At 40.3% G+C, this 26,169-nt stretch overlaps 2 protein-coding genes across 3 annotated transcripts in view; both read right to left on the reverse strand.

Annotated features, from left to right (window-relative positions):
• Window positions 1-29: 29 nt before the first annotated feature.
• znf770 (zinc finger protein 770) lies at window positions 30-3,873 on the reverse strand. Its single transcript, XM_026310754.1, has 2 exons — window positions 3,771-3,873; window positions 30-3,515 (listed from the first exon to the last, which is right to left on the reverse strand). The coding sequence occupies exon 2, from the start codon at window positions 3,467-3,469 to the stop codon at window positions 176-178; it is 3,294 nt and encodes a 1,097-aa protein (XP_026166539.1). The 5' UTR covers window positions 3,470-3,515; window positions 3,771-3,873; the 3' UTR covers window positions 30-175.
• A 1,852-nt stretch (window positions 3,874-5,725) lies between these two features.
• The window catches only part of dph6 (diphthamine biosynthesis 6), a 52,888-nt gene continuing 32,444 nt past the window's right edge, over window positions 5,726-26,169 (reverse strand). For both annotated transcript variants that reach the window (XM_026309437.1, XM_026309447.1), the window contains 3 exons: window positions 16,892-17,140; window positions 11,598-11,985; window positions 5,726-7,529 (listed from right to left, as the gene is read on the reverse strand). In XM_026309437.1, coding sequence (XP_026165222.1) covers window positions 7,411-7,529; window positions 11,598-11,985; window positions 16,892-17,140 — 756 coding nt within the window. In that variant the 3' untranslated portion in view covers window positions 5,726-7,410. The remainder of the gene's footprint in view (window positions 7,530-11,597; window positions 11,986-16,891; window positions 17,141-26,169) is intronic.

Raw genomic sequence — 26,169 nt, forward strand, 5'->3', positions numbered from 1 at the left:
CCGTTCTCAAATGACAAATACAAAAAATAAAAGTTTTTAAAAAGTAGTTTATTTATTTTTACTTCCACATTATTATACATCCAGTATATCAAATACTCTGCATATATATACACACAGAAACATCATATTAACAACAAATCATGATAACCATAAAGCCAATCTTCCACATTTGACATCAGTGAGTCAGTCTGTGTGTTCTGACATGCGTGGCCTGTGTGAAGGTTTTGCCACAAATATCACACCGAAACGGTCTCTGACCTGTGTGGACAACATAATGTCTCTTAAGTTTAGAGGGAGAAACAAATTTTTTGAAGCAAATGTCACAGTGATTTTTCTGGACTGACTTTGTCATTTCAGGCTGAACATCAGCTAAACAAATATGTTGCTTAAGCTCATTTTCACTCTTAAAACTGTCAATGCACTTGTCACACTCAAACACAGTTAGTGGTTCACACCAATAATCATCCGGTAATTCTGCCTGGATTTGATTCTCAACCTCAGAACTCTCAAATTCATCACTGAGCAGGCTACTGCTATCAGAAATAGCTGTGATGCCTTTGTACCGACATGGTATTTCTGCATTGTATGCATTATCATCATACAAATGTGACAAAGCTGGAGCTGCCATGTTTTGATTATGGACAAGCTTGTTTATTTCAAAGGCAAGATCAGAGGGAAATGACGATCTGCACTTGCCTGTAGTTTGATTACAACTTTCTCTCTGCTTTTTCTGTGATGTACTATTTTCCTCTTGTAAGTCTACTTCTGGTATTGCCAGCCATTCAGTGTCTATTGCCTCTGAATAATCACTAAACGAGCAATGAACCACAGTGGTAGAATGGGACTCTGGAACGCTTTCTGCATCCACATTCACTACTTTATAGTCAGAAACATTAACACATCTATCCTGAAGAGGGCTGCTTTGCTTACTTATCATTACCCTTCGAGTATTGTCTGAGCCCTCTCTGCATTTGTGCTCATGAGTCTTTAGATGGCCACGCTGTGTGAAGGTTTTGCTGCACCAACTACATTTATACGGCCTTATCCCAGAGTGAATGACCAAGTGCCTCGAGAGCTTGTATGGAGACGGAAAGTTCTTACAGCATATTCGGCACATGTGAAGTTTTCGTATTTTACAAATATTACTTTTGTTTTTCTTAAGACTCCTTACATTTGTGGTGGATATCTCACTCCTGCTACAGAGTAGCCCACTTTCTCTTTTTTTTACAGCACCATCACAAACTGAATGTGTAGTGTAGTTTTTCTGTGGTGGGATATGAACAGTGATCCTTGGGTTAAACTGCTGTTGACCATTCATTTTCAGTTTTCTCATGTTCCCCTGGTGCTTGACTGGTTTGGATGGTTTCCTCTTAGTGTGAGTCCTTTCATGGGATTTTAGATGTGAGGCTTGCCTAAAAGCTTTCCCACATGTAGCACAATTAAATGGTTTCAAGCCTGTGTGTACCATCTCATGCCTTTGTAATTTAGAGGCATTCGGAAAACACTTTAAACACTTGAAGCACTTGTGTTGTAATTTGCCAGGATTTTGCAATAATTTAACTGTGTGTGTCATGTTCACTTTAGGAAGCTTTCGGAAGAGCAAAGCCTGATTTTTCTTTAAGGCAACCGGCAAAAGTTTGTTTTCTGCATGTACCATGTCATTATTCTGAGCACTTGCTACAGATGGGGTTTGATCCAGGGGTTTCACTTCAGAGAGCTCTTCATTGCAAGTGTGGGTCTCAAAATCCTTTTTATGCACTAACGTTTTCAGGACGTCTGCTGCAGACCTTGTGTTGAGCGCACCCGTGCGCGAAGGCGGACGACCGATACACAGTGATCGTTGTTTATGATACCTGGACCACAGGTGAGTGCAACAATGAACCCTCAAGTGAGTTTTCTGCCGAAATCTCTTTCCACACATGTTGCAGCCAAAGGGTCTTTGTCCAGTATGAGTCATAATGTGCCTTTGAAGTTTTGACGGCGAAGGAAAACATTTTAAACATGTATGGCACTGATGTAAAGTCCCAATTTTCTGCTGCTTGCTGGTAGTTTGGTGGTTTTCCCTCTTTTGTTTACATGATGATGTAATTAACCTCTGAGGAAGCAAGTCACTGGAATCAGTGCAATCCTCACTCCATGTTTCTGGTTTAACAGTGAGGTTCAACCTGACGGGGTCTTCATGACTACATTCAGGTAAATGTGTTATTGCTTCAGAATCTGGTATTTTCCCATTATTGCTGATTTGCACCACATTAGGACTTCCCAACTCTTTCTGGTTCCTGTGAATTTTACAATGACGTGTTAAATTTACTTTCAGTCGGAATGCTCTGTTACAGATCATACACTGGAATGATTTTAAATCTTTATGTCTCAGGTATTGTGGCTTATCTTCATCTGCCTTATGACAAATTCTCTGACTGCTTGTATTTAGTGATTGTTCTGGTGTTATGACTGCATCCGAGAGTATTACACTCTTTTTCAGGTCTTGCACAGCATTTACACTGACTTTACATTGTAGCTCCAGTTCCACGGATGAATTCACAGGCGCACAATGACTGGTGGGTCGAGCTGAGGTCCGACTTGCATTACAAAGGTTCTGTGTTTTCCTTGCGTTGACCAGAGAATGTGCGCATTTATTTGATCTACTTAAATGGGACTCCAAGTGTACTTTCTGCCTAAAGGTTTTACAGCAGATTCTACATGAATAGGGTTTCTGCCCTGTATGAATAAGAAAATGTCGTTGTAATTTGGATAGTGAACAAAAGGCTTTGAAACATTTAGGACACTGCTGTTTCAAAGTGATTTTGCTTTTGCTGGGATGCACCTTAGAACTGGGCTTTGTAGAAGAAGTCTGGACTGAAGCTCTGCCTTTCTCAGATTGCTTTGGTTGGTGATGAACTGATGAGTGAATCCAAAGATTACGCAATGAAGTAAATGATTTCAAGCAGATCCTGCAGGTATATCCACTGCACACAGATGTGCTCTCGTTTGCAGAAACAACTTGATCCTGATGCCCTGAATCCACATGATATGAACCACTGTTCTGTCTCACTGAGCCAGCATTTACGTGCAATTTATTTTTTGGTCGATCTCCAGCCTTAAAAAAAGGGTGACAAGCTCTGTGAGATTTAGTTTCCCTTTCACATGCTGACTGAGATGCCACAACAGAAGACCCAGTAGATGGCATTGTTGTATTACGACTACTGTCACGTGTGTTCATCCCTGCAGCTGGTTTATCAGAGACTGGTTGTTGGTATTTTTTTAAACTGACATCATGTAGAGGATCTGCTCGAAGCCTTGAAAGATGGACTTTCTGCGAGTGAAGTTTTAAATGCCCAGATTGCGTGAAGGCTTTTCCACAGATTTTACAAACAAAGGGCTTCTCGCCCGTGTGGGTGGCATGATGCCTCCGAAGTTTATATGGCGACGGGAAAGATTTCCGACAAACAGGACACTGATGGTTTTTCATATCAACACCTCGGTGGTTTATCAGACCGATGATCTTCTTACTGAACCTAGAGCAAAGTATATGGCATTAAAACTTAAAGCAAGAAACAAAACAGGAAACAAAATCTTACATTATTTCAATAATGGGATCAACCGCACTATAATTAAATAACACGTTTCTGGAGTTACGTATATCAGAAGAGTTCAATGGTGCAGTACGATAACGTGCATGCATTACTATTATTATTACTCAATAACAGATATTACAAAGTAAACACTGGAAGTAGCTAAAAAACTAGTTTTTATAAGTCAGAAGTACTTACTATATACGTCTGATATCCTGTTACAACTATTTTATATCGTGACTATGTGTGTCTGTTAGCTTTCTCGCTAACAATACAACAAGCTTCCGCCCCCCTCCAATCTGCAACCACTCTTGTACGTCTCTTTAAAATGTCCGTAAGGGAACAAATGTTTTCGGTTCCTATGCGTAACGGATATGAAGAGACCCTAATATTTTAGACTGACGACATGGAAGATAAATTACAGATTTATATAGACCCATAGCAACCAATCTAATAAACGAGGAAACTAATATTTTCGTTTTCCTGTGCTGGTTAAAAAGAGACTAATAGATAAAAGTTAAATACATGAAGAAAAATTCAAGACTAAGGACCCACTTTAGGTTCATATATCAAACATTATAACACTTTGCGCTATTATAACCTGTTGTAATGCCTAACGCTCTTATTTGAATAGACCAATTACAACTACAACCTTAAACATTTAAAAAGTTGGACCACTTACACACCAGCACTCAAAAGGCAGTAAGCCTATGCAGTACATAGGAAAGACAGATGTTATAATACAGATTTATACTCTCCGCACTCCATTCCTTTGTATTAATTAGAAAAGGATTTGCATACTCCCTCATCACATCCATACATGCATGTCTCTGACACACTACCTGTGTTTTGCGGTTTGAAAAATATAAGAGTATTAGCCTGGCCAGCCTGACCCTTTCCTTTCTTAGCCAAAGATTGTTCTTTGTATAGAAGAGAAAAATAGTCTGGATAGTTTTGGATAAATTCTGATACTTTTCCTTATTTAGTCTAACAAGACACAGGCAAAACAATAATGGGTTTTCAAACACTGTTATGCATTTAGTTATTAGTTGCAGCTCTGCATATACATACAGGTATATAATATCATGATGTATAATAACAGTATTCCATGTGGGTGTTATAGGTTATCAATAAAAGTTAAAAAAAGTGAAAGTAGAAGCTGTTGATATTCAGAAATGTTTAGATGAGTCCTTACCTCTGAACATGGAGCATTAAAGCAATTTAAATAGTAGATGTAAAGTAATTCAAGTTCTGACAAGATATAGTCTGTATATTTAAAATGCACATCATGCAAATAGTGTCTACACACTTACTAATACTGCTTGACTTAATTCATAAATTATTCCATCCAGGATATTTGTAGAAATACCATGCAAATGGAATAAAAAAATCTGCATTTAAATTGCACTATTTATACTGACCACAAGGGGGCAGCAGACACCACTCAATAGCATAATGGTTTGCAAGTTCAGCACAGAGAGAGCAAGTTACATTAAGTCAGGGTTGTGACCATAAAGACAGGCTTTCACAATACGTCAAGGGAGGAAAAACAATACATTATGAAACAAAAGGATTCAAACATGAAAACAAACAAAACCACGGAGGCAAACAGACCACAATGTCAGGAGGCGTCTCATGTAGCAAGGCCGCTCCTGAGCTGAGCTCCCCTGCTGTAGTCACTGCTATGGGGAAAGAGAGTCACACACATCAGTCTGGTTAGCCTGGAGGAAGAAACACACAGTTAAAGTCCATGTGCAAGGCTACAATGACAAGGGCCGCAGGCTGGTACACTGCACACAAAGGACAATGTTAGCTACAACAGCCAGTTTGTTTGCAGAGTGGTTGCAGGTCGGCTTAGTAGAAAATGTACATTTGACAAAACACATGAGAAAACTAAATGTCATCCTGTCTTCATTCATTTTGTGAAGGAAAACAGTGGTAAGCACACAATGAAATGTGTTTGCCATTGGCCATCACACTGGTTATGATGAAGGTGCGATGACATACTTGTGGTTTTGTCCATGCCTGTAAAAAATATGACCACTGAAAGAGAAAATGTAATTTTTAGTGTGATTGACAAATGTTTGTTGTGCATTGAATTTCAGTAGCTTTGCTCTTCTGTGTTTACTGAAATGATTAGTCTTGTATTTTGTTACATATGAAATCCTTGTAATTTAACTATTGATCCCTATCAAAGTGGATAAAACCTTGGATTTTAAATATAAACTTACGAGTGTTTATATATCATTGAAACAAATTTGCTTCACTTGGTAAGTGCTACTGCTTCATTTTTTGCTTGTTCAATTTGAACAAATCCATTTCTCATTTTTCCTTGCAAATTATTGTTTATCAGGCAAGACTACTGAACATGCATTTTTGATCAGCACGGTCTTTTTTAGCATCATTCTGCTTAGCATTTAGACTCTTAGACACATTCAGTCACATTTTTAAATGAATGTCTTTTATTGGCTATGTATGCTTCTGCAAAATCACCAGCTATTGTACAGCCACAGCTATTGAAAACACTGAAATCTAATAAAAACTTTATGGATGACATTTATGGGTGTTTACTTGACTGAGGTCTGCAAGTACATTACTGAAAAAATACCCACATCTTGGTGCTGATTGGATAGCCACATCATTTAAAAATTCAGAATCTTCACCCTGATGGGGCCCTTTAAAACCAAAGGTGAACATTAACACACAGTGTATATTTATGGCGCATTGGCTTGCTTGCTCTCATAAATAATTGCCTGTTTGTGTTTTTCAACCCTCAATAAAAATCTTCAGGCTCTATTGGCTGCCTCTATTGTTCAATTTTTGATAACAACAATCAAAACAACATTGCGGTGGGTGAAGATCAATAGCCCACTCCAGCGCCCCGCCATCACAAGTGCGATGAAGAGAATAGCCGGAGTGAAGATGCATTCCAACTCGCATCATCAATACGGTTCATGATCTTTGAGAAAAGAAATGTTCCAGGAGCAATGGTTAATAGTGTTATTTTCTTTTCACATCGTCACACTCACAGCCCCCCAACACACACATATACACACATACACACACGCACACACACCCCGCAGCTGTGTGTGGTAGTGTCCCTCTCCTATTAACCAGGCTGCTGTAGAATCAATAGAAAACATAAAGAGGCTTAATCTTTCCAGGTGCTTGGTGCTGATTGCCTATTACACAATAATAACACACCTTGAATCTCATGGAGAATGAGAGGGAGAAACACCTCATCTGCACATATTACACACAGCCACAAACCAGCCACACAGTAAATCTATAAGGTTACAATTGAGCAGATGGTGTTAGCAGTGGTGTTAGGCCTTTATGAAGGGTGTTAGCTAACATGGTAAGAGAAATTCCAGCAGAAACAGTGCGATATCAGGGGATGCAGTTTATTGCCTCATGGAGTGAGACACCGCTGGTGCATCTCTTTGTAAACTATGGTCTCCAATCTTCTGGCACGCAGCTTTATAGAGGCTCCATGAGACTCTTCTCCCAGGCAGAGTAACAGCTGCTGCAGTCCACAACACCAGTGGAGGACAGAGTGGATTATTGGCCTAGGTTCTGAGGTATAAAGTGGAATAAACATATCCTCAAAACCACACACTACCATCAAATTCACTTGGAGACAGACACAGCTTTGTATTTCAACAATCAGAAGTGGAAAACAATCAGCATTTATGAAGTTACACTGTTTTTCTTCTACACATTCACCCTGTTGTATGTCATTAGGTGTTGGACTGCCAGAGTCACTCCTCCAGAAAAGCCCCACTGAATTCCAGTGTTGTGGATGACTAGAGTCTGGTTGTTGACTCTGGCTGTGTTTCTATAAACTGAGCCAGCAGGACAGGTGGAGGATCTGGGCATCAGGCAAGTCCAGGACTGGAACAAGTGCCACAGATGGACTGGACTCTTCTAGAGAGCTCCTCAAACTTTCTTCAAGTCCTGGGAGGTAGAGTGGGGAGGGAGACAAGGGGGTAAGAGCAAAAGATGAAGGATACATTAATTTCACAGGAAAATTTAGCTGGAGTTCTCATATGTTTGACCCACTAAGGCTGTATATGGACAGGGGCTACACTTAACCCTTTGACTGTGGAACACGGGCCTATTTACAAGTTATCGGCATTCTTAAACCCCTGGCAGATTGCAAACCCCCACTTAACTCCCTGCAGTGAAGACATATGGTCAGCAAGGACTGAACTCTAAGCTGCCCCTCTCAAAACACACACTCACACATTTGAGGGGGGGTTGCCCTTTCAAACAACTGATCAGCTTGTTGGGAGGATCTAGCGGAATGAATCCTGTGCTCCTGTTGTGCTGGGGTGTTAGGAAGCTGTGCTTGAACTGCTGCTCAGCTTTACTGGAGCTGAGAGATGTTGTTAGTGTGTGTGTGTGTGTGGCCAACTGGTGTCCAAAACAGACGGACAGTGGACATGTGAGAATTCATTGACAGTCTCAGAGCCTGGTCCTGATGACAGCCTGTCTTTTTAGCAGCAGCCTGCTGGGATTAGCCCCTTTGCCTCTTCTGCTCTGTGCACTAATTGACCCACGTATTCTGTCTCCTGGTCGACTGTCCTGCCTTATTTTTTCTGATTTCACAGCATGTTGGAAGGAACTCAGGTGTGGTCACCAAGATGTGGCATGGTCATAAGATTTACATATACTGAGAAAGCAGTCTAATACGATGTATGTAAAAATGTAGTTCCTGATCACTTATCTCAAATCTCAAACTACTGCAGAACTGCAGTAATACTTGTTACATGAACTTGCTGAAAGAGTTGTCAGGACAGCAGAAAGGTTACGAGAGCAGCTCAACACTATTTGATAAGCTCCATTCTCTTTCATTTGAAGCACACACAGCATGCCAAACATCATTACAAAGGGCCCACACACTCCAATTAGTTAATATACACTCCAACTTAAAATGCCCCCATTGAACACAGGCCTTTTTTTTGGAGGACATTAAAAGCCTAAATATGTGCTATCAGAGCATGTGTTGCACCCTGGGAAGCAGGATCCTCTGGAGATGGCTAGCTGACAACTGAACGAGCCAGGCAGATCACAGACGGGATGGCTTTATTAAGAGAAGAAGCACACCCTTCATCACACCTTGCACACTAAGCCTGTTTTATGTCAGGATGTTTTAATCTTTGTACTAACAGATAGGAAATAATTTCACTCGCTCTTTGAGTTCTTCTCTCACTGACTGTGTACAAAGACATGCCGTTCATGCATGGATGAGAGGCGCATGGGGGTGACCATGTCATTTTGTGTGTGTGTGTGTGTATGTGTGTTTTTTGACTTTGTGAATTAAAAGTGATTAAAGGTACAGAGTGCTTTCCTCCAATCCCTGTAAATTCTTCTGTAAAATCATGCAAAATCCTATGAGCACTTCCCATCACACGCCCAATCCCCATGCGATGGTCTCTCAAGCTCCCTTTGGGCTACACAGGGAGCCACATTGAGGGGCCCAGTGGACAGAGACTGAAAGATTCAAAAGCCATCACATTAGCAATGGGATGGAACTAAACCATCTACCCAGGAGGACCAGCCATTATTCTGCTTCAGAGCAAACACACAGGGAGCGGAAAAGGCTGCTGTTAAATTGCTCTTTTCTCAAACCCAAACCATTACTAATGCCCATAACACCCTTTAATGCTAAACACCAGCAGACATTTTTTGGTTTGAACTGATTAATATATAAATATTATAAGCATAAGAAGAATAGGGGTTGTGTCAGTGGAGACTGTGGTTAAAAGGACAGAAAAGGGGAGTTCTTGTGTGGCATGACTGATGCCTGCTGGGCTTATGGGGCTTTTAAGCAGTGGCCAAGGCCCAGAGCCAGTGGTTTTTAGTTGTGCTACAGTGACTTCCAAACTGGTCAAATTAACCGGTAAACGAGGTGGTAATTAGCAAGTGTTGGCTCATGAAAATTGTTCATTTAGTCCAAGGAGAATGAACAGAAAGGCTGAGGAGCTGTGCAGTGGAGCCACAGAGAAACAGAAGGAATCATCTCCTCTCTTTGCAGCAGCTATAATCAAACATTTGTATATCAACAAGAAATCACATGACTGCTTGTGTGTGAAAGGAGTCTCTTGTGGTGACAAACCCAAAGAGAATTACCATGCGACTCTGCAGTGCCCCTCAGCTGGACAGTGCAGTCTTTTAGCTCATTGTTTTGGTTTGCAGGTTTGGTTTGTTCCGCTTTGGTTCACTCTCACTGCTCTTAGTTTCATTTTCAGAAGCAGTAGACTTTATTTTTAGCAAGGATGTTTTAAAAAAAACATCCACTACTTGCCAAGCACCAAAACACAGACATACAGTTACTGACTAATAAGAGAACAGGCTGCAACATGAAGCTGCCAGATTATTTGCCTTGCCAGTGTTACGCCATATCTGCTAGATGTGCACCTGACTGCTAACAATTTTGGGAATTTTTTTTTTATTATTTGAAGTTTAAGTGTTTAATGTTTTCAGTATGTATAAGTAAAAGATATGAAAACTTGAACCATGTTTTTATTTGATAGTTAGTGTGTGAAAAAAGATTTACTGCTTTAATTCTTCTCTAGAAATATCAGCCTTCATTGATGTTCTATATAAGTTGAGGTTTTGCTTGAGTTGTGAGGCCCTATCTTTTGGAGAATCTGTCTATCGGAAGTAACAAGTTGAGACAAGATATTTAAAGGTTTCATTCAGAGCATATGTCATGTCTATCAGCTGTGAATCCTAATGCAAGCAACCGAACGAGGGGGTGTGCAGTCACATTTTGGTCCTGTGTTGTTGTCTGTCTACTTGCTGACAGCAGCAATTGTGAGGCTGTGACTGCCAGTGCCAGAGGTGTTACTTTTCCTCCTTTGACTTTTTGGATTCATCACCCAATGAGCATAGGCTGTGACCCATAAAAACACCCATGGGTAAGCTTCCAGGGCTTGGCTATGCGTGTAGGCTAAGGTAACAGATTCCAGCTTAGTGATGAGTCAGTAAATGGTTTTAGGGAAGCAGTCTGTAGCAGCAGTCCATAATCAAACAAATATATATATATATATTTATATATACACATTTTTATCTTTTATCTTATTTTTTTTAAATCACGAATAAGTATCTAGATTTATTTTGAGCTAGTCAACTCATAATAAAAAAAAAAAAAAACTAATGATATTTTGTAATTCTTTCTATGGAAAACATTAAATAACTTAAGTTTATACCTATGATATTATTATTAGAATTTTCTATATGCAAATTACATTTTTTTAAATTAATAACCATGTTAATTTTTAAATCCTTTTAGTTTTGTATTGTGGACAATGACAGAAGAAATAAATGACATGCATCATAAATCATGAAACAATACAGTCAATTATATTATTAGGTAACAAAACAAACAGTAGTGTTCATCTGTCATGCATATCAATGCATATTCTAAACATATCAACCTTTTCCCCATTAATCACTGGTAACCAAAATTTCATGTCCTCTAGATGATAAGTTATGTCAAAGCTAAAAATGACGGTACGATGGCTGGTTTGGCACTGATTCAAAAATGTTAATTGACTGCTTCAGCGATGACTTGACAACTGAGCCTGTGTGATCGATGTGCTCGTCGCCCTTTTCCCTCACAGAGAACGTCTCTCAGGATAAAACAAATATCGCTCCACATTTGCCATGACAAGAACCTAGAATCCTGGGAGCAGGAGATGGTGGCGTATAAAAGTGTAATGATGACAAAAGACTGTGCCAGCTGCTTGGGTTACTGTACACAGTGCAGACACAACAAATGACTTACAATAATTAAACAGAAAGGAATGGAGATCCTCTGGAGAGTCTGCTTCCCAGAATACTTTATGGAGTTTACTTAACCAATGACAGCTCAAACTTTCTTTGTAAGGAGAGTGCAGAGAGAGACAGGTTGTCACTTTATTTTCATTAATGTGTGTCTTCACAAGTGTTGCTTTTAACAGAGCAGCTTATGTAGGATAAATTGAATCAGTTCAAAGCTTGTGTGTAGTGACATACCTTCAGCAATCTGCGGTGCCAATGAGTGGGCACTCTTGTAAAACGCCCTGGCACACAGTGGCACCAGCTCAATCTCCATCTTCTTCATGGCCTTCTTTAATGTAGAGGTGACTGCTTTAGTTAGATCCTTTATATCAGAGACCTCCGGGGTATCACTGGGAACAGCCAGGAAAAGGGAAAGTGAAGCACTACACCTGTCAGCAGACATGACAGTGTGGCACTCTAAGGATCCGCATGCCACCTTTGTAGTCATGTGACAGGAGGTCCTTTTGGTGAAATCCTCCTCAATTGCAGTTACGTGAAGCTCAACTGCTGCACCCCTAGGTAATGCAGGTACCACAGCAACCAGTAATGGGGCAGGTTTGAGCTCAGGCTCCCAGAGCAAGTCCTGCAATGCACACAGAGGGTATTTAAATTAACTGTGTGGCAAATTATATACTGGGACACATGCTGAAAAATGTATGGCCCTCCTGCTGAGATACATGCTGTGTATTCTGACCACAAACACTGCTCCATTACCATTAAATATTATTGTAGAGCACATAAAAATTCTAACACACAGGACTAGGCCAGGCTTTTTACTCGGCAGACTGACAGGCTATCAATTAACATGAGTTTGTGAGGTAACCTTTGGTAATGATAGTGTACAAACTATTCAGAAAGAATTCACAACGCTTGCAGTCACCATAAACACAAACACATTCATTTTGACTGGCTAACCTGACAGGTCCTATCCAGAGTGAATTCTCACCTTTCTAAGAAGATCTACATGTCATTGGATTCACACATTTAGAGGAGAACTGCCTGAATTTTATCTGTAGAGCCCAAATTTCTTCTTTTTTTTCTCTCCTCTGGACTGAGGGCCATTAGCAGTAACAAAATGTCTTGGAGCACTGCTACAATGTGGCCCTGTAATAATACTTGGCTGTGGCTTCATCTGCTAATGGGAGAAAAATGAGTGTTTTATGTAACCGTCATTTCAGTCAGAGTCAATAGGGCAAAAACACTTAACCCCCTTTTCAATTTGCTGGATCAATTTTCATCCACTTACACCCCACTTCGTAAGTGCAGAATAATAACAGGTTACTTACATTTTATTTTGATATTCACTCACAAAAAAGAGAAATCGTTGACTAGAGCAGACAACGCCCTCTTTGTCCCTTCAACCGATGGACCCATCATGACCCAATTCGCCAGATTCACTGAAGCAGCACTTACCTTCTGATTAAACTTCAGCAAATGCTTAATTGTGTATCAACAGCTAACCTCTTGCCTTGGAGAGTGAAAATAAATACAAAAAAAGCAAGTGTCCTCAATGAGTATATGTGCCGGGGTGAGGTTAAGATTTCTTTACACAGCTGATTCTGAAGACAGCCTAGTTTGCAGTGATCAACAATAACAATCACGAGCAGAGAACAATAGTTGTGTCAGCACAAACCTCTTAGCATGTCAGACAAAATGACAGCACACATGCTTTGATAAATGTTATATTAGCACTTCTGGCACAGGCTAGGTATTCTCCTAGAGGGAACTGCTCCTGCACTTGTCAATAGTGATTGAACATGGAATAGAAAGTGGGAGCTGGGGAGAGAAGTGACAGGACTGGGGGTCTTGCTCAGCCAGGCTTAAAGGCCACCCTGCAGGCCTTGTGTGCTGAAGTACTATACCCAACAGACCATCCACAAGAAGATCAGGGGACTTCAACACTCTGCTTCAGCCTCTGGCAGGACTTTATTGTCAAGGCACAGCAGCTGACTTTTTGTTAGAGCTGTCGCACAAGGTTACATCAGTCCCTATTTGTTTCTTTATTAATGCATCCACCAAAATATCAGAGCAGGTGGGTTTGTTCTGTACTGTGTAACTATAAATACATTAAAGGTACATTGTTGTGTGTGTGTATTTCTGTATCTGAATGTGTATATCTCAGGCTTGATTGTGGCCAGAAAGTGATTACTGTGTCTACCTGGCAGAGGAGTGAGGATGGGAACACTGTGACATCCTTACCTTACCAGAGATCATTTATTTAATTTACCCAATAAAACATAAACTTTGATATATGGAACTGAGTGCTGGAGCAGCATGTAGGGAAAGCAGGCGAGTGGCAGAGTGTGTTTGTAAGGGCTCTGTTCTGCTCTACACCAGCCACTTAACACAATCCATCTCATTACTTCATCCCACTTCAGTTCCAGGGCATGCAGCCATTTCCGCTTGCTCTCTCACTCTGTAGGCAGCAGGTAAACGCGTGAAGCCTGGATCTGCTGTGCTCAGCTCTCTCCACTGATGGGGTGTGACCTGCCTCTCCTTGTGTTTGTTTTCTTTCTCCCCACTTTCTTCCTTCTAACCCGCGCCCATGCGCCTGAAGCGTGCGTTGGGTTGGAGGGTCGAGAGGCGTGAAAGCCGAACGGTAAACACGGTAATAAGGAAGTGGTGTAAAAGCGGGGAACAGCAGGGAGCTGATGGGACTGTGCTGCTTAGCCAGTTCCCCTACATTTCCTGCCCAGCAGGATGCCTTCAGCATGTGGTTCTATGTCTCAACACTTACTGTAGTGCTGTCAATCTGCTATAATATCCCTTCCCATTCACTCCCTCATTCACTCTCTTTTGTTAAGATTCCACTCTGATGCTTCACAGACTGTGTTTGTGTAAATGAAATACAAAGGGCCATGTCAGTGAGGTGAAGAATTGTTTAAGGGAATGACACATTGCAATACCATGACAGAGGCCAGAGTTACTTCAAGAGTACCAAGTAAGCACAAGAGACGTAATGAAAAAGAGTTTACTGGGCTAAGTTGGGAAGTTTGCAAATTAGGTAGTATTAAATTCAGTTTATCAAAATTTCAGTAAAACCAATCATTTCTTTAAAATACACATTTGAATTTTCCCAGTGTTTATTAATAGTGCCTGTGAAAGTCTAAAAGCATTTTAAACCTTACCAACTATAAAAAAGTAAAACCATTTAATACTTTCTTTTTTTTTTTTTTAAACTTTTGACATGTTTTTGGGAGCTGTTATTGCTACGCAAATGAAACCTGTTTAACATTTATCAGCCTATCACATCAACATCTTGCTGTTCATCAAACCCCTTGCCCACACACTTGCATGCACACAGACAAACAGGCTCTTTGTGGTTTAATGCACCGTAAATACAATTTCACACTTATAGCAACTCCAGTGTGCTCCCAATTAACTCTGCAAGATCCTTCCTCTACCTGATTAGCGAAATTATGAACGCACAACAACAACATGGCCGTGTAGCGTCACAGACACGCTAAGGGCTGGTGTCTCCATCATAAACATGCACTTCACAGGTCTGGCATGTGGAAATAAACCGAAAAATACACCCTTTATGTTTAGGTTTGGGTTTCAAATCAGCATTCATTAATAAACCAAATATTACATTTTGTGCTCATGGTTTCATTAGGATACATTATGACAGCACTCTGGAATATGAAGCATAAACTAGCAGAATAATATCTTAAATCGCCAGTAATCATTATACAGCTTTGCTACTTGCTGACTCTAAATAAATTGCATTAACTACTTTTAAAGATTTGATAAAAAAGTCAATAGTTATATACTTTTTCATTTCATTTTTAAATATTAAGAATTTGGAATTTTATAGTTTAAGTTTCATTTAATAAATCAATGTGCCAAAATTGAACACCCTGAATATATTATACTATATATAATAGGCTGATGTTCAGCTAAACATGACACCACATTATTTTCTTGCATAATTTGGTTTTTGGTTCATGTATTCTAGACATTTTCATTATTTTTCTTTTTTCTCTCTATTTCTTTTTATAAAACACTTCATAGCTTAATTTTTAGGCTTTTGGATTTATATAGTTTCTAACTTATAAAGTTACTTGTACTCGAATTCTGTGGATGTGCAAAAAGTGATGCCTCACAAAGCTGCCTGCAAGTGATACAAGACTCTTCTTCTGGTGTATTTTGCGTGTCAAGTGGAAGAGAGGGGCAAGTGTGAGGACCAGGCTGGGAAGTCACACCAAGTCACCCGCAAGACAATCTGCCTCAAAGACAAAGATGCCTGTGAGCCCCTAAACCAGCTCTGTACCTGAGGGGAAATCTTACCTGTTTACAGGTAAAGAACTTTGAGGTGTCAATTAGAGCTGCTTGATCTGGGAGTTAACTGAAAATAAAATATGGTCTCCTGTGGCAACCCTGACTTGCTTTAATGAATATTTTTGATTCTTTTGACAAACCACATGGAAGCACAACAGATGGGTGATGTTGTCCATCAACAGTGACCTCTGGCATGAGCCTAGTCTAGGTACCTCCCAACGCTTTGCCCTTAGTTAGCCCTTTTATCTGAACAGTCCAGTTTGGATGCTAATCTGATATTACACGGCCAATGCTGTTACTCCAATGTTAGTTACTATAAGTGTCAAATATAAACCCCAGCCCTGGCTTAGATATCCTGCAGCATATTTAAATTGAATTCAATGAACGGTACCTGATGCTTGAAAGCTCTGAGAATATGACTATTGGAATTACAAATTTTGAATTTCATATTCTGCTATACTTTTGAGGAACTGATGCAAAGTTGACATCCTCTCTGCAGTCTTTAACACCACTCACCACTGTTCAGTGCCACATGTTGGAGGTGGGCTCCTGTCTCTCTCCCTTAGGCCCTATTCCCATGGCTAGACAGATTACTGTGGGAAGACAGGAGTGACAGAGGAGACTCATGCCCCTCATAGACTTATGGAGCAGGGGTTGTAAGCTGGGGCGCTAGAATACCGGGAAGGATGGAGGGAGGTGGCAGGAAAGAGGGGTGGAGAGGGGGATAAGCTGCTCTGAGAATTGAACGAAGCTCCAAAATGGTGTGTGGGGGCAAAGGATTAGGGAGGCTCTGAGGAAGACATCTGCTTCTGTGCCAAGCTCCACATTATCAAAGACACCAGCGTTTCCCACATCATCAACTTTTCATGAGCGCACTCACTGGTAAATATCATGCGCAGCGGCTTGGGTCTCAAGGGGGCAGAGAGGGGTGAGGAACTTTCCCTTATCTCACAACTATAAAACACAATTCTGAAAGGCCTCTCTGAAAAAACTTGAATGCCATATCAAATTTCTCTTCTTTTACTTATTCATTGATGCATATCTTCTACTGTCTTTTAATCCATTAAATATATGTTAATCCTGTGTGGGTGTATTATGGTATTATAAGTATGATCAATATTTCCTCTGCATCTATAATAAAACAACCAGACATGGCTTCTTCTCCTTAACCATTTCATAAACAAAAATCTCACTCCACACTGGCTGACCTTCTCTTCCGCTGTGGCCCTCAGCATGTTCTCCCAGATGGTCCTGATGACGGGTATGTCTTGGTGTCTTGTGGTGTAGCAGTGAGCCTGGACAACATGAGCCAGAGTCAAGCTGCTCATCACAGCTTCCAGAACCTTCTTCACGTGACTGAAAGACAAGTGGGTCTGCGTGCTGGTGCCAGCCTCCACCATCTGCATGGTACATGGGACCAAAGCAATTTGGCCGGCACAGAAAACCAACTCGTCGACCTGCAGCACAGAAAGAAAACACAGTGTAAGCATTGATGTTGGCTTTGGAATCTAGAGACCCTAGAGTCTACAAGACTCTGTTGCAGTATATTATCAAGACCAGATCATTTCTCCATTTCATTTTAACAAAGTGCAGTAGCTATTCAAAAGAAAACAAGAAGTGAGAAGAAAAAAGTTATCAAACTCCACAATGAGTTTTATTCTCTAGGTACTTTGTAAATAAAGTGCAATATTCATCAGTGGGTGCTATAATCAAATTAACATCACGGTGATTATTAGCATATTAGCAGTGTATTAATTAACAATTTCCAGATCCAAGAATTCTCATTTCACAGTTTTAAAACAGGAAGGTATTCTGTGAGAAACCTGCAAATGTATCTCTGTGACACCAATGTTATTTATAAGCACAATTAACCATGTGATAATAAGCTCAATTCTCTGTTAAATGCCTTTGTTAGAATTAAGCTTCTTGTATTAACAAAACCAGAAAAAATCTATCTGTTTAATGCAGAGAGACGAGCAGGGATGATGGGTGGCATTAAGGAGGTCAGGTCTTTGGAGACACCAGTGTTTGAAGTTGGATGGCATTAGTGCCGGATACTAGCGGCTGGTCAATGCAAATAGATGGTGGTGACATGTTGATAATTGCTGGACTACGGAGGGAGCCTGGAGCACATGTGGATCCCCAGGGAGGATCAAAGAGGCCTGAATCAATTGATACACGGTCGAAGACAAAGTCTTTTGCTGATTAGCAAGGACACAGAGCAGTATTGTGTTTACACTGAGATTATTAGTGTTAAACTGAAGCAGAGTTATTAATTAGGACTTAGAACCCCTTAACCAAACTTCTTATTGCTTTACTCAAAACAAACATTTTGGTTTCCTTACTTGCCACACCAAAGCCAAACAGAGAGTGGTAGGCTATGACCTAACTTGTCCAAAAGAGGAACTGAATACAAAGTATTTGTTCTTGATGAGCTATATTAAACCTGTCTGTAGCAGAACAAAGTGGTAGCTCTGCAGTGGTTTAGCTAGAGGGTGAACACCAGTCATGGCTCATTACTACGACCTCACCATCTAGGTTAACTTGATAACTTTGATGAATCTTCAGCTTCCGTCTCTGCTACTCCAAAATGGGACATTCCAAGAGACGAGATGGAGTGTATATGAGCAAGAGGGGTGTGAGTCAGTGTGGGGGATACAAAGGGAGAAGATAAGGCCCTCGCTGCTTCCAACCAGTTGGATCAATCACAGAAACATTTACCTGAAAGCGCAATCTGCCGGGGCACCTGTATTACTATGTCTGCCTAAAATAAAGGGCAGATTCCCACACAGCAACAACAAATTGTCATTGGCATTTCATTTATGAGCCATCAAATATCCTCTCCAACAAAGAAGGGCTCCATCAGGTTGGATGTGTGGCTAGAATGTTTGAACAAGCTCTTCACCATAAAAAGAGCTTTTCCATTTCAAATTCATAAAGGCCGGCTACCATTTGTTGATTTGAATATCAAAAGGGGCTAGCATGGGGCCCCTTGACTGTTAAAGGCAGACTCCCATAGCTTCTACCAAGCAGGTGTGTGATGATCAATTATTAAGGATCCCGCTCTAGTTACTCTTAGTGGGAGGTGGAATTGGGGATTTGGGGTTTGTGGTGAAAGGGGCACATCTTTCTGTAGTGAACCCGGATGGGGGAGAGAGTGTGGAGCAAGAGCAAATACTATTTACATAAAATTAACAGTTCAAAAGAATCACTTCACACACCAATCAAACTTGTTAATTGACTGTCAATGGTGTGTCCCAGAATATACAACACAACTACATTATTCATCTTAGGCCTTGACAAGGAAGACAGTCCAATTTGCATGGGCGTTCTAAACGTGATCAACAACCACAATGCCACATGCATTTTTAATAGGCCAGAGATGGGATCTTTTAATATTCATAAGGGTCAAACAATTGCATATGACATTAAACTTTCTTTAACAAGGTAAGTATTTTTCAAATGCTAGCCTTAGCAGTCTAAATGGTCCACAGAGAAAAGGCAAGCATGGGCTTCTTTACAGTGTTTACAACAAATCAATACTTCATGTCCGTGTTGGTTTATAGCTGTTGTTCTGTTTTTAAAAAAAATATTTGATATTTACTGCCATAATTCAAAACATTTTCAGATATTTCACCTGTATAACTGAGCTGTGTTTTTGTTTCATCCTATGCTAGTCTTTATTTCATGCCTACAACACAATCATTTTCCTAATTAACCCAATAATTTGTCCAAAGGTCACGCACCTCAAACATATTATATCTCTCCATCCCTGTGAGGTACAGACAGTAACATACTATATATGTAAATGTACTCAGGAAGCACCTAGCTGTGTCCACTTCCAACCCTCAGCAGTGTCTTGTTTCAGGCCTGTGTGTCTGAGGTGTTTCTAATAGCAGTTTTAGTTAAAGAGCTCCCAAAGATGACCAGACAGTGCTAGACTATATTCACATTGGTGATGGAGTCCTCTGGGCCCCTGTCGTGTTGAGGATGTCTCCATGTGTCATTAGCAGAGCTTTGGAACGGTATAGATGAACTGGGCTTGCCTGGATAAAATGACCTAGTATTGACGAACAGTCAGGTTTTTCTGCTTGGTTTCAAGGACAGAGAGAGGTGGAAAACTGCTCCACTGGTCCTATCAGATATGCTAATGGTCACATTTCTCCCCATTGAGACCTCATGCATAATTTAACCAGGAAAACGATAATACAAAATGTGTAAAATAGGTTAGATTAATACGGTGTAACTTTTCCCTTACGCCAAGGACAAGTAACCAAGCGACAGGGATAATGGCAATACAGTATCAGCAATTAAATACAAAATGTAAATATTATTTGTGATGTTTTCATTAGGGTGTTCCTACATCTTTTGAGAGTTGTTAACAACCTCACCCTGGAGTAAGGGTTTATATTTGCATATATACAATGGATTTAAAGATGATTATTGAAAGTTTTATGCTTTGATTACATAGCTAAGAGTTAATACAGATAAAATGACATGTGAGTAGCACTAGGCCGGATTCAAACCCAAGATATTACATGTTCACACATCTGATATGTGGCATGTAAAACCTTTTGAGAGTTGTTAAAATGACATAGGCATATATATGACGTAGGCATATATTTGACATATATGCTTTACTAAATAAATGGGACAATCAGGTTTCAGGTTGAATCATTTATCTATAAAACATTTTTAATGTATGCGACAAATTTTTCTGTCTTGACTCTTTCTCTTTAGCAATTTTCTTCATTCCTTGAATATTTGAGGGTTGGAAAATATCTCAAAATAGTTCAAAATGAGGGGATCAAAAACTGAGGTTGAAGTTTTGTTGAATGCATTTAAGTGCATATATTATTTCTGCATTTCTGTGGGGATTTGATATTCAACGACTGTTTAATCCTTGTGTGGTGGATGGCAGTTTGTCAGGGATGTGTGCTGTGATTTCATCTTGAACTGGCTTCAAGTCTGTGGGGCTCTTTTAGCATTAGTACATTCAAAGCAGATCACGTCTCAGAGTGGGAAATGATAAGAGATGGGCTCATGTTGTGCTGCGCCCTGAGGAAATCCTGCCTCTTCTGACACCTCATTTCTACAAATATAAACCTTTCAGGAGAACCACAACCTTTCTCCCCTCTACAGAATCTCTCCCCATGTTAGGCTTCTCATTTAAGGCTTCATGGAAAGGAGGAGGCTGATACAGTATTTGCCTTTTTTATTCCCTCCTCTTTTTTCTTGTTTTTTTTCTTCCTGTTTGTGTTCCAGTTTGAGCCTAACCCCTGTATGCTCAACTGTCACACAAAATCAGTGTTACTTAAACTGCGACATAAATAGCTGTATGAAGTGCATAAAGGAAGGCAAGTACAGGGCAATTCTAAATACATTCTCCAAGGTCTAAAACTGTACATTTATTCCGAAAACAAACCATAAACATATGTTCAAAACACAATGGCATTATGCTGACAAATTTAGAAGAATACTTGCACAACTATAATGAGCCATTGTTGAGGCAATGTGTGGTCAGTCTGAGCCAGGGACACTGGCCTTACCCCAACCCCCCACCTTCTCTATGCTTGTGTATTTTTCTGTTGTGCCTGTATGTCTGCCCTCGACATGCCCACTCCACAGACACTGAACCGTGCAGAAGAGTAACACTGTCAAGTCAGCTCTAGTCAACTTTGTGCTGGTCAAGAGCTGCCGCTCAGTACGATGACCAAGGTCAGGGGAGCCTGACTGCTGGATGCTCAGGGAGACACATCTGAATGCCAACAGGCTTGAAAAAATATATATTTGTTTCCACTATGATAAAAAAAAAAGCTTTGTGATAAAATTCAGAAGGTGGTTGTATTTTGTTCTTGTGAAAGTTTCACAGTGATTTACTAATGTTGAAATGAAGAAATAAGATCAAACAGAACATAACAAATACTCAAAGCTGATGTAGACAAATTGCTGTTATGGAGCGCTGTGCCACACCAGAGCTGGGCTGAGGTTGAAAACTGATGGAGGGGCAGGGTTTTTCATTGCGTTAGGCAAAATGCCCTGCTGCCTTCAACTGTCTTGACCTCACATTTTTTGACAAATTGGTTGTGAGGCTTTTACGACTGATGCACATATCGCAAAAATCATTTCTGCCAAGCTTCCTCTACGACCTGCCCGTGGGACATGACAGGCCCCTCCATGCATCGCTCTATCAAACCAAATCTTTCCAGGACAATGCAAATTATGACAAATTCCATCATCCTGAATTATGTGCTTTCCTGCTAATCTCCCTAATTCAAGAGAATCGGGGAGGGTCTCGCAGTTTCAGCTGAGGGGCATGTTGTCTGATTGAATGATGCTGAAACTGCAACCCTCAACCCCCTTCTTTCTCCCTACCCAGCTGTGACCATCTCATCTCTTCTGTCTTTTCATATTTTTCTTTTATTTGAAGCTACATCTCTTAGTCTGGCTGGTAATAGAAGCACTAACTTAACCTGGGCACAAAAGAATTATGTCAACACAAAGTACTGTGGCACAGCCATTACAGTATAACTGTCAGTTCCAGTGAAGTTAAGCGACTATGAGTGCGTGAGCGCACTATGTGAAGGATAGGACCACGGTGTCTATTCTAGATGAGACAGCGTGAATGTCAAAAACGAATCGGCCTGTGACCAGCAACACAAAGTTATTGGGTCCAGTGAGAAAGGCAGTGCGTGCCTGCATCCGCCGCTCCCAGTTAAACACACACGTACAGACAAATCCATTCTTCCAGCCATGATAATGGTATATTGCTTGTAATGGATACAACATGTAGTTCAGTATTCACAAATCAAAGATAAATAGCAGACAAAAAAGAAAAGACAGAGCAACACTGCAGAAAATACACGCAGTTCCTTTTCATCTCAACAGATGGCAGTATGGTTTCATTAAAAAGCCAGCTGGAGTATCAGCAATGCTGTACATTCAAAGTACACTCAGTCTGGCTGGCCAGACAGCATCGAAGTCACCTTGGATCTTTTTTTTTTTTTTTTTTTCCCCAAAGATAGTCAAAATGTTTGCATAAAGAAGTCATAAATTCCATCACTAAAATGCAGGAATATGGATGAAAAACTAGGAATTCATTCTAAAAAGCTTTAACAAACTGTATGGGGATTTCATTACAACCTCTACACACATGCTGGTGTATATTTATTTTCATCAATAAATAATCCATAAAAATCCAATGCAGCTGAAATATGTTGATTAAAAGATAAAAACTAAAATAATCTGAATATAAAGATTGCCAGTCAAAGAAATGCTTTTTGTTTCTACTTTGGAATAATTAAAAGTATTACTTTAACAAAAAACATACACCAGAGGTAATACTATTTTCACAATCAAAAACTGGTGAAATGCAATATGCTGAAAATGTACTGAATCCCTACTGAAAAATATAGCAAATATTAACATTTTTGTCAGTGCATCAAATTCAACCCAATAAATTTTGACATGTGGAAAATATTGTGTACTCTTTATTATATTGAACTCTTCACAACTTCATTACATTGCCTAGGCCCATGGGACTTGACATTCGCTTACATAATAAATCCATAATATCAATAATAAATATATATTAAAGTGAACATGCTGATATGTCCACTGAAAAAACAGGGGGCTGTATATTATTCATCTTCAGCAGTTTTTACCACACTAAAGCCTACTTTGATGACATTGGCATTTGAAAAATGAATGACCCAGGTTAAAAGTTACTACTCAGACAAATTGCTCCATGTGAAATTTATGATGAAACAAGTGGCCAAGAGTAAATGGAATGTAAATGCTAACTCTTTTTTAAGTCATCTGTAAACCTACTAAGAAAAAAAATTCCTTAATAAATGAGGACAAAACGGCAATGCAGTATTCTTGCACATGGATATTACAGTCAATTCTAACTAAAGGACTTGACTGCCACTTCTAAAAGGGTGTAACTTATGGAATTGGAGAAACACAGGAGATCATCCATCCATCCATCCATCCATCCATCCATCCATCATCTATACCCGCTTATTCCTTAACCAGGGTCATGGGGATCTGCTGGAGCCTATCCCAGCTCTCTTTTGGGTGGAAGGCAGGGGTACACCCTGGACAGGTCAACAGGAGATCATTATAATCAGAAAATAATCTGAGAGCGATTTCCTAAAATACACGAACTGTAGCACAGTGCCTTACAGAACAGTCAGTAGGTGTATCTGCTGCAGTAACATGACATTACTAACAGCTCATACCCTGGCTTGGTGACACTTGAAAGCCTGTAGTTGTAATATCAGTCATGTCTTTCCTTGTACAACATTTATTTTCCATTAATAAAATTATTTTTCTGAAAGGATGGAATTTTATCCTGTTGTGTTTGGCTGATTGCTATGAAAAAAATCAAAAATGGAAGAGCATCGTGCAGTTTTTTACAGACTATTGTGCTTTTTGCCTAAGTTTACCTAGATGTTTGTACGGACATTGTTAATGTGTCTTTGCTTTAAATACAATTTTCTGGGTAACAGTTAATGCTGTCAAGTTAGGGTGTTCCATTTCCCAATGCTGTTCTCTATTAGTTCCTGTACGTCATTGCACAAGCATGTGTGGATGCTTGCCCCTTCATTGTAGTGTTCTGTATTAGCACCACTGTATGTATTTCACAAGAAGCATCTTCCACACTTTCCCCATCTCTTTCTCATGTGCGTGTGCGTGTACTGTGTGTGTTTGAGTGTGTGTACACCCTGTCAGCTATGCCCGCTCGTCACTGCAGGGGGAAGAAACACACCCGGGCAGCTCTGAATATAGTGGCTAGTTACCATAGTAATGGGATGGTCATACGTCTCTCCTCTCAAAGACAGTGATAGGAGTGGACAGGACACGCCGCTATGCTTTTTATCTATGCATTTGGTATTCAGTTATTTCATTCCACAAATAAAAAGCCAAGCCACTCCACCTCTCCTTTTTGCGTATTCAAATAGAAGGGTGAAATGGGAAGTAAATAGTTGGATACGGGGTAATAATTCACACATGGGACTACAAATAATTGATGTGTTTTGACTGAGTGTTTGTGATTGCAATTGTAATAGTGTGAGTGTCTTGGCAGACATCTGGAGTGGTGGGTTCTTTACTTGACACTTTTCAGATGCCTTCTTGATTTCTCTGAACCATTCACCCCTCCACCGCTCATCAGCAGTGACAAAGTGAGAAGCAAACATCCCTGCATACACACACACACATACATACATGTGGTTCTCTCAAATTAAAAAGCAGTGTCAGTGTCTACCATTTATCAAACAAAACCCTATCCTTACATCATAACCAATTACATTCATCTACATCCCATTCAATGTTCTTGTTCATTCTAACCATATACGAATTAAAACAAGTGCATAATGTTTGGGAAGTAGTTAATGTAATTTCTGTATCTGCTATGTTACAATGTTTTTAATTCACTAGAGAGACCAAAGACCTGTGTCTTGAGGGGTCCAGGTGATTACGAATGGTCAACTGTCCACCTTTGTGTACATATACATATGACAGACGTGTATGCATATTTTTATCCATATCTAGTATATACATGTATCTCTGCATGATTTGGTGTGTCTATGTTCTTTTTGTGCTTGTATGTGACTGAGGAAGTGGGGCAATGACTGTGGCTATCCTGTCCCAGCTTCCCATGGCTTGTTGACATGAACCAAGGCAGTCAGGCACCAATAATACATGAAGAGCTGTTCAAAGGCAATTAGGATCAGTTGTCAGGGCCAGGCCCATTAATGAGTAGGAGTGTGGCAGGGGCTGGGGCAGAGGCACAGTGCCGGCGTAGGCAACTGCCTAAGAGCCGATGCACTCTGACAGATCCAGTCCTACCCCTGTCCTCGCCGGGTACAAGCTGATACCAGCCTGATACCACATGGTGCTGCAGCAGTAGCAGCACAGGATAATGTACCCAAAAAAAAAAAAAAATGCACTGACTCCTGAAAATGTCTGCTGCCATAGCAGGTCAGCTTCCACGCAGTCACAGCAGGAAAAATTGAGGGATGTGGGTTGGAGGGAACATAATTACCCCTGCTGCCGTCTACCACTTCCCATAAAACTGCCCCCTCATCAGATTAAAAAAAGTGGTGTGATTTGACCTCTCACATGTATGTGTACACGTTTAGAGGCAAAAGTGCCCAGCCCCCTTCCAATAGCATAAGCACTGTCCCAGGACAAGGCTATGACAGTGTGTCATTGCAAATACATGTCTTGAGATGTGAAACTGTATTAGAGGTTTTACTGAGTGTGTTCCCATTTTTGCATTCAAATAGGGCTGTAAACTGATAGAACTGTGTTCAAGAGCATGCACTTCTGTGTGTATACAGTCCTACACACAAGCAAACAAATGTTTAGGTGTGAATTTGTTGATGCTAAGAGATAATGTGTGTAAACTGCCTGTTTTGTTTGACTTTGCATACACCTTTATTTATCTGCGTGTCACTGGATACGGTTTAAATGTTGC

The sequence above is a fragment of the Mastacembelus armatus genome, chromosome 22 (assembly GCF_900324485.2).
Source record: "Mastacembelus armatus chromosome 22, fMasArm1.2, whole genome shotgun sequence".
NCBI lineage: Eukaryota > Metazoa > Chordata > Actinopteri > Synbranchiformes > Mastacembelidae > Mastacembelus > Mastacembelus armatus.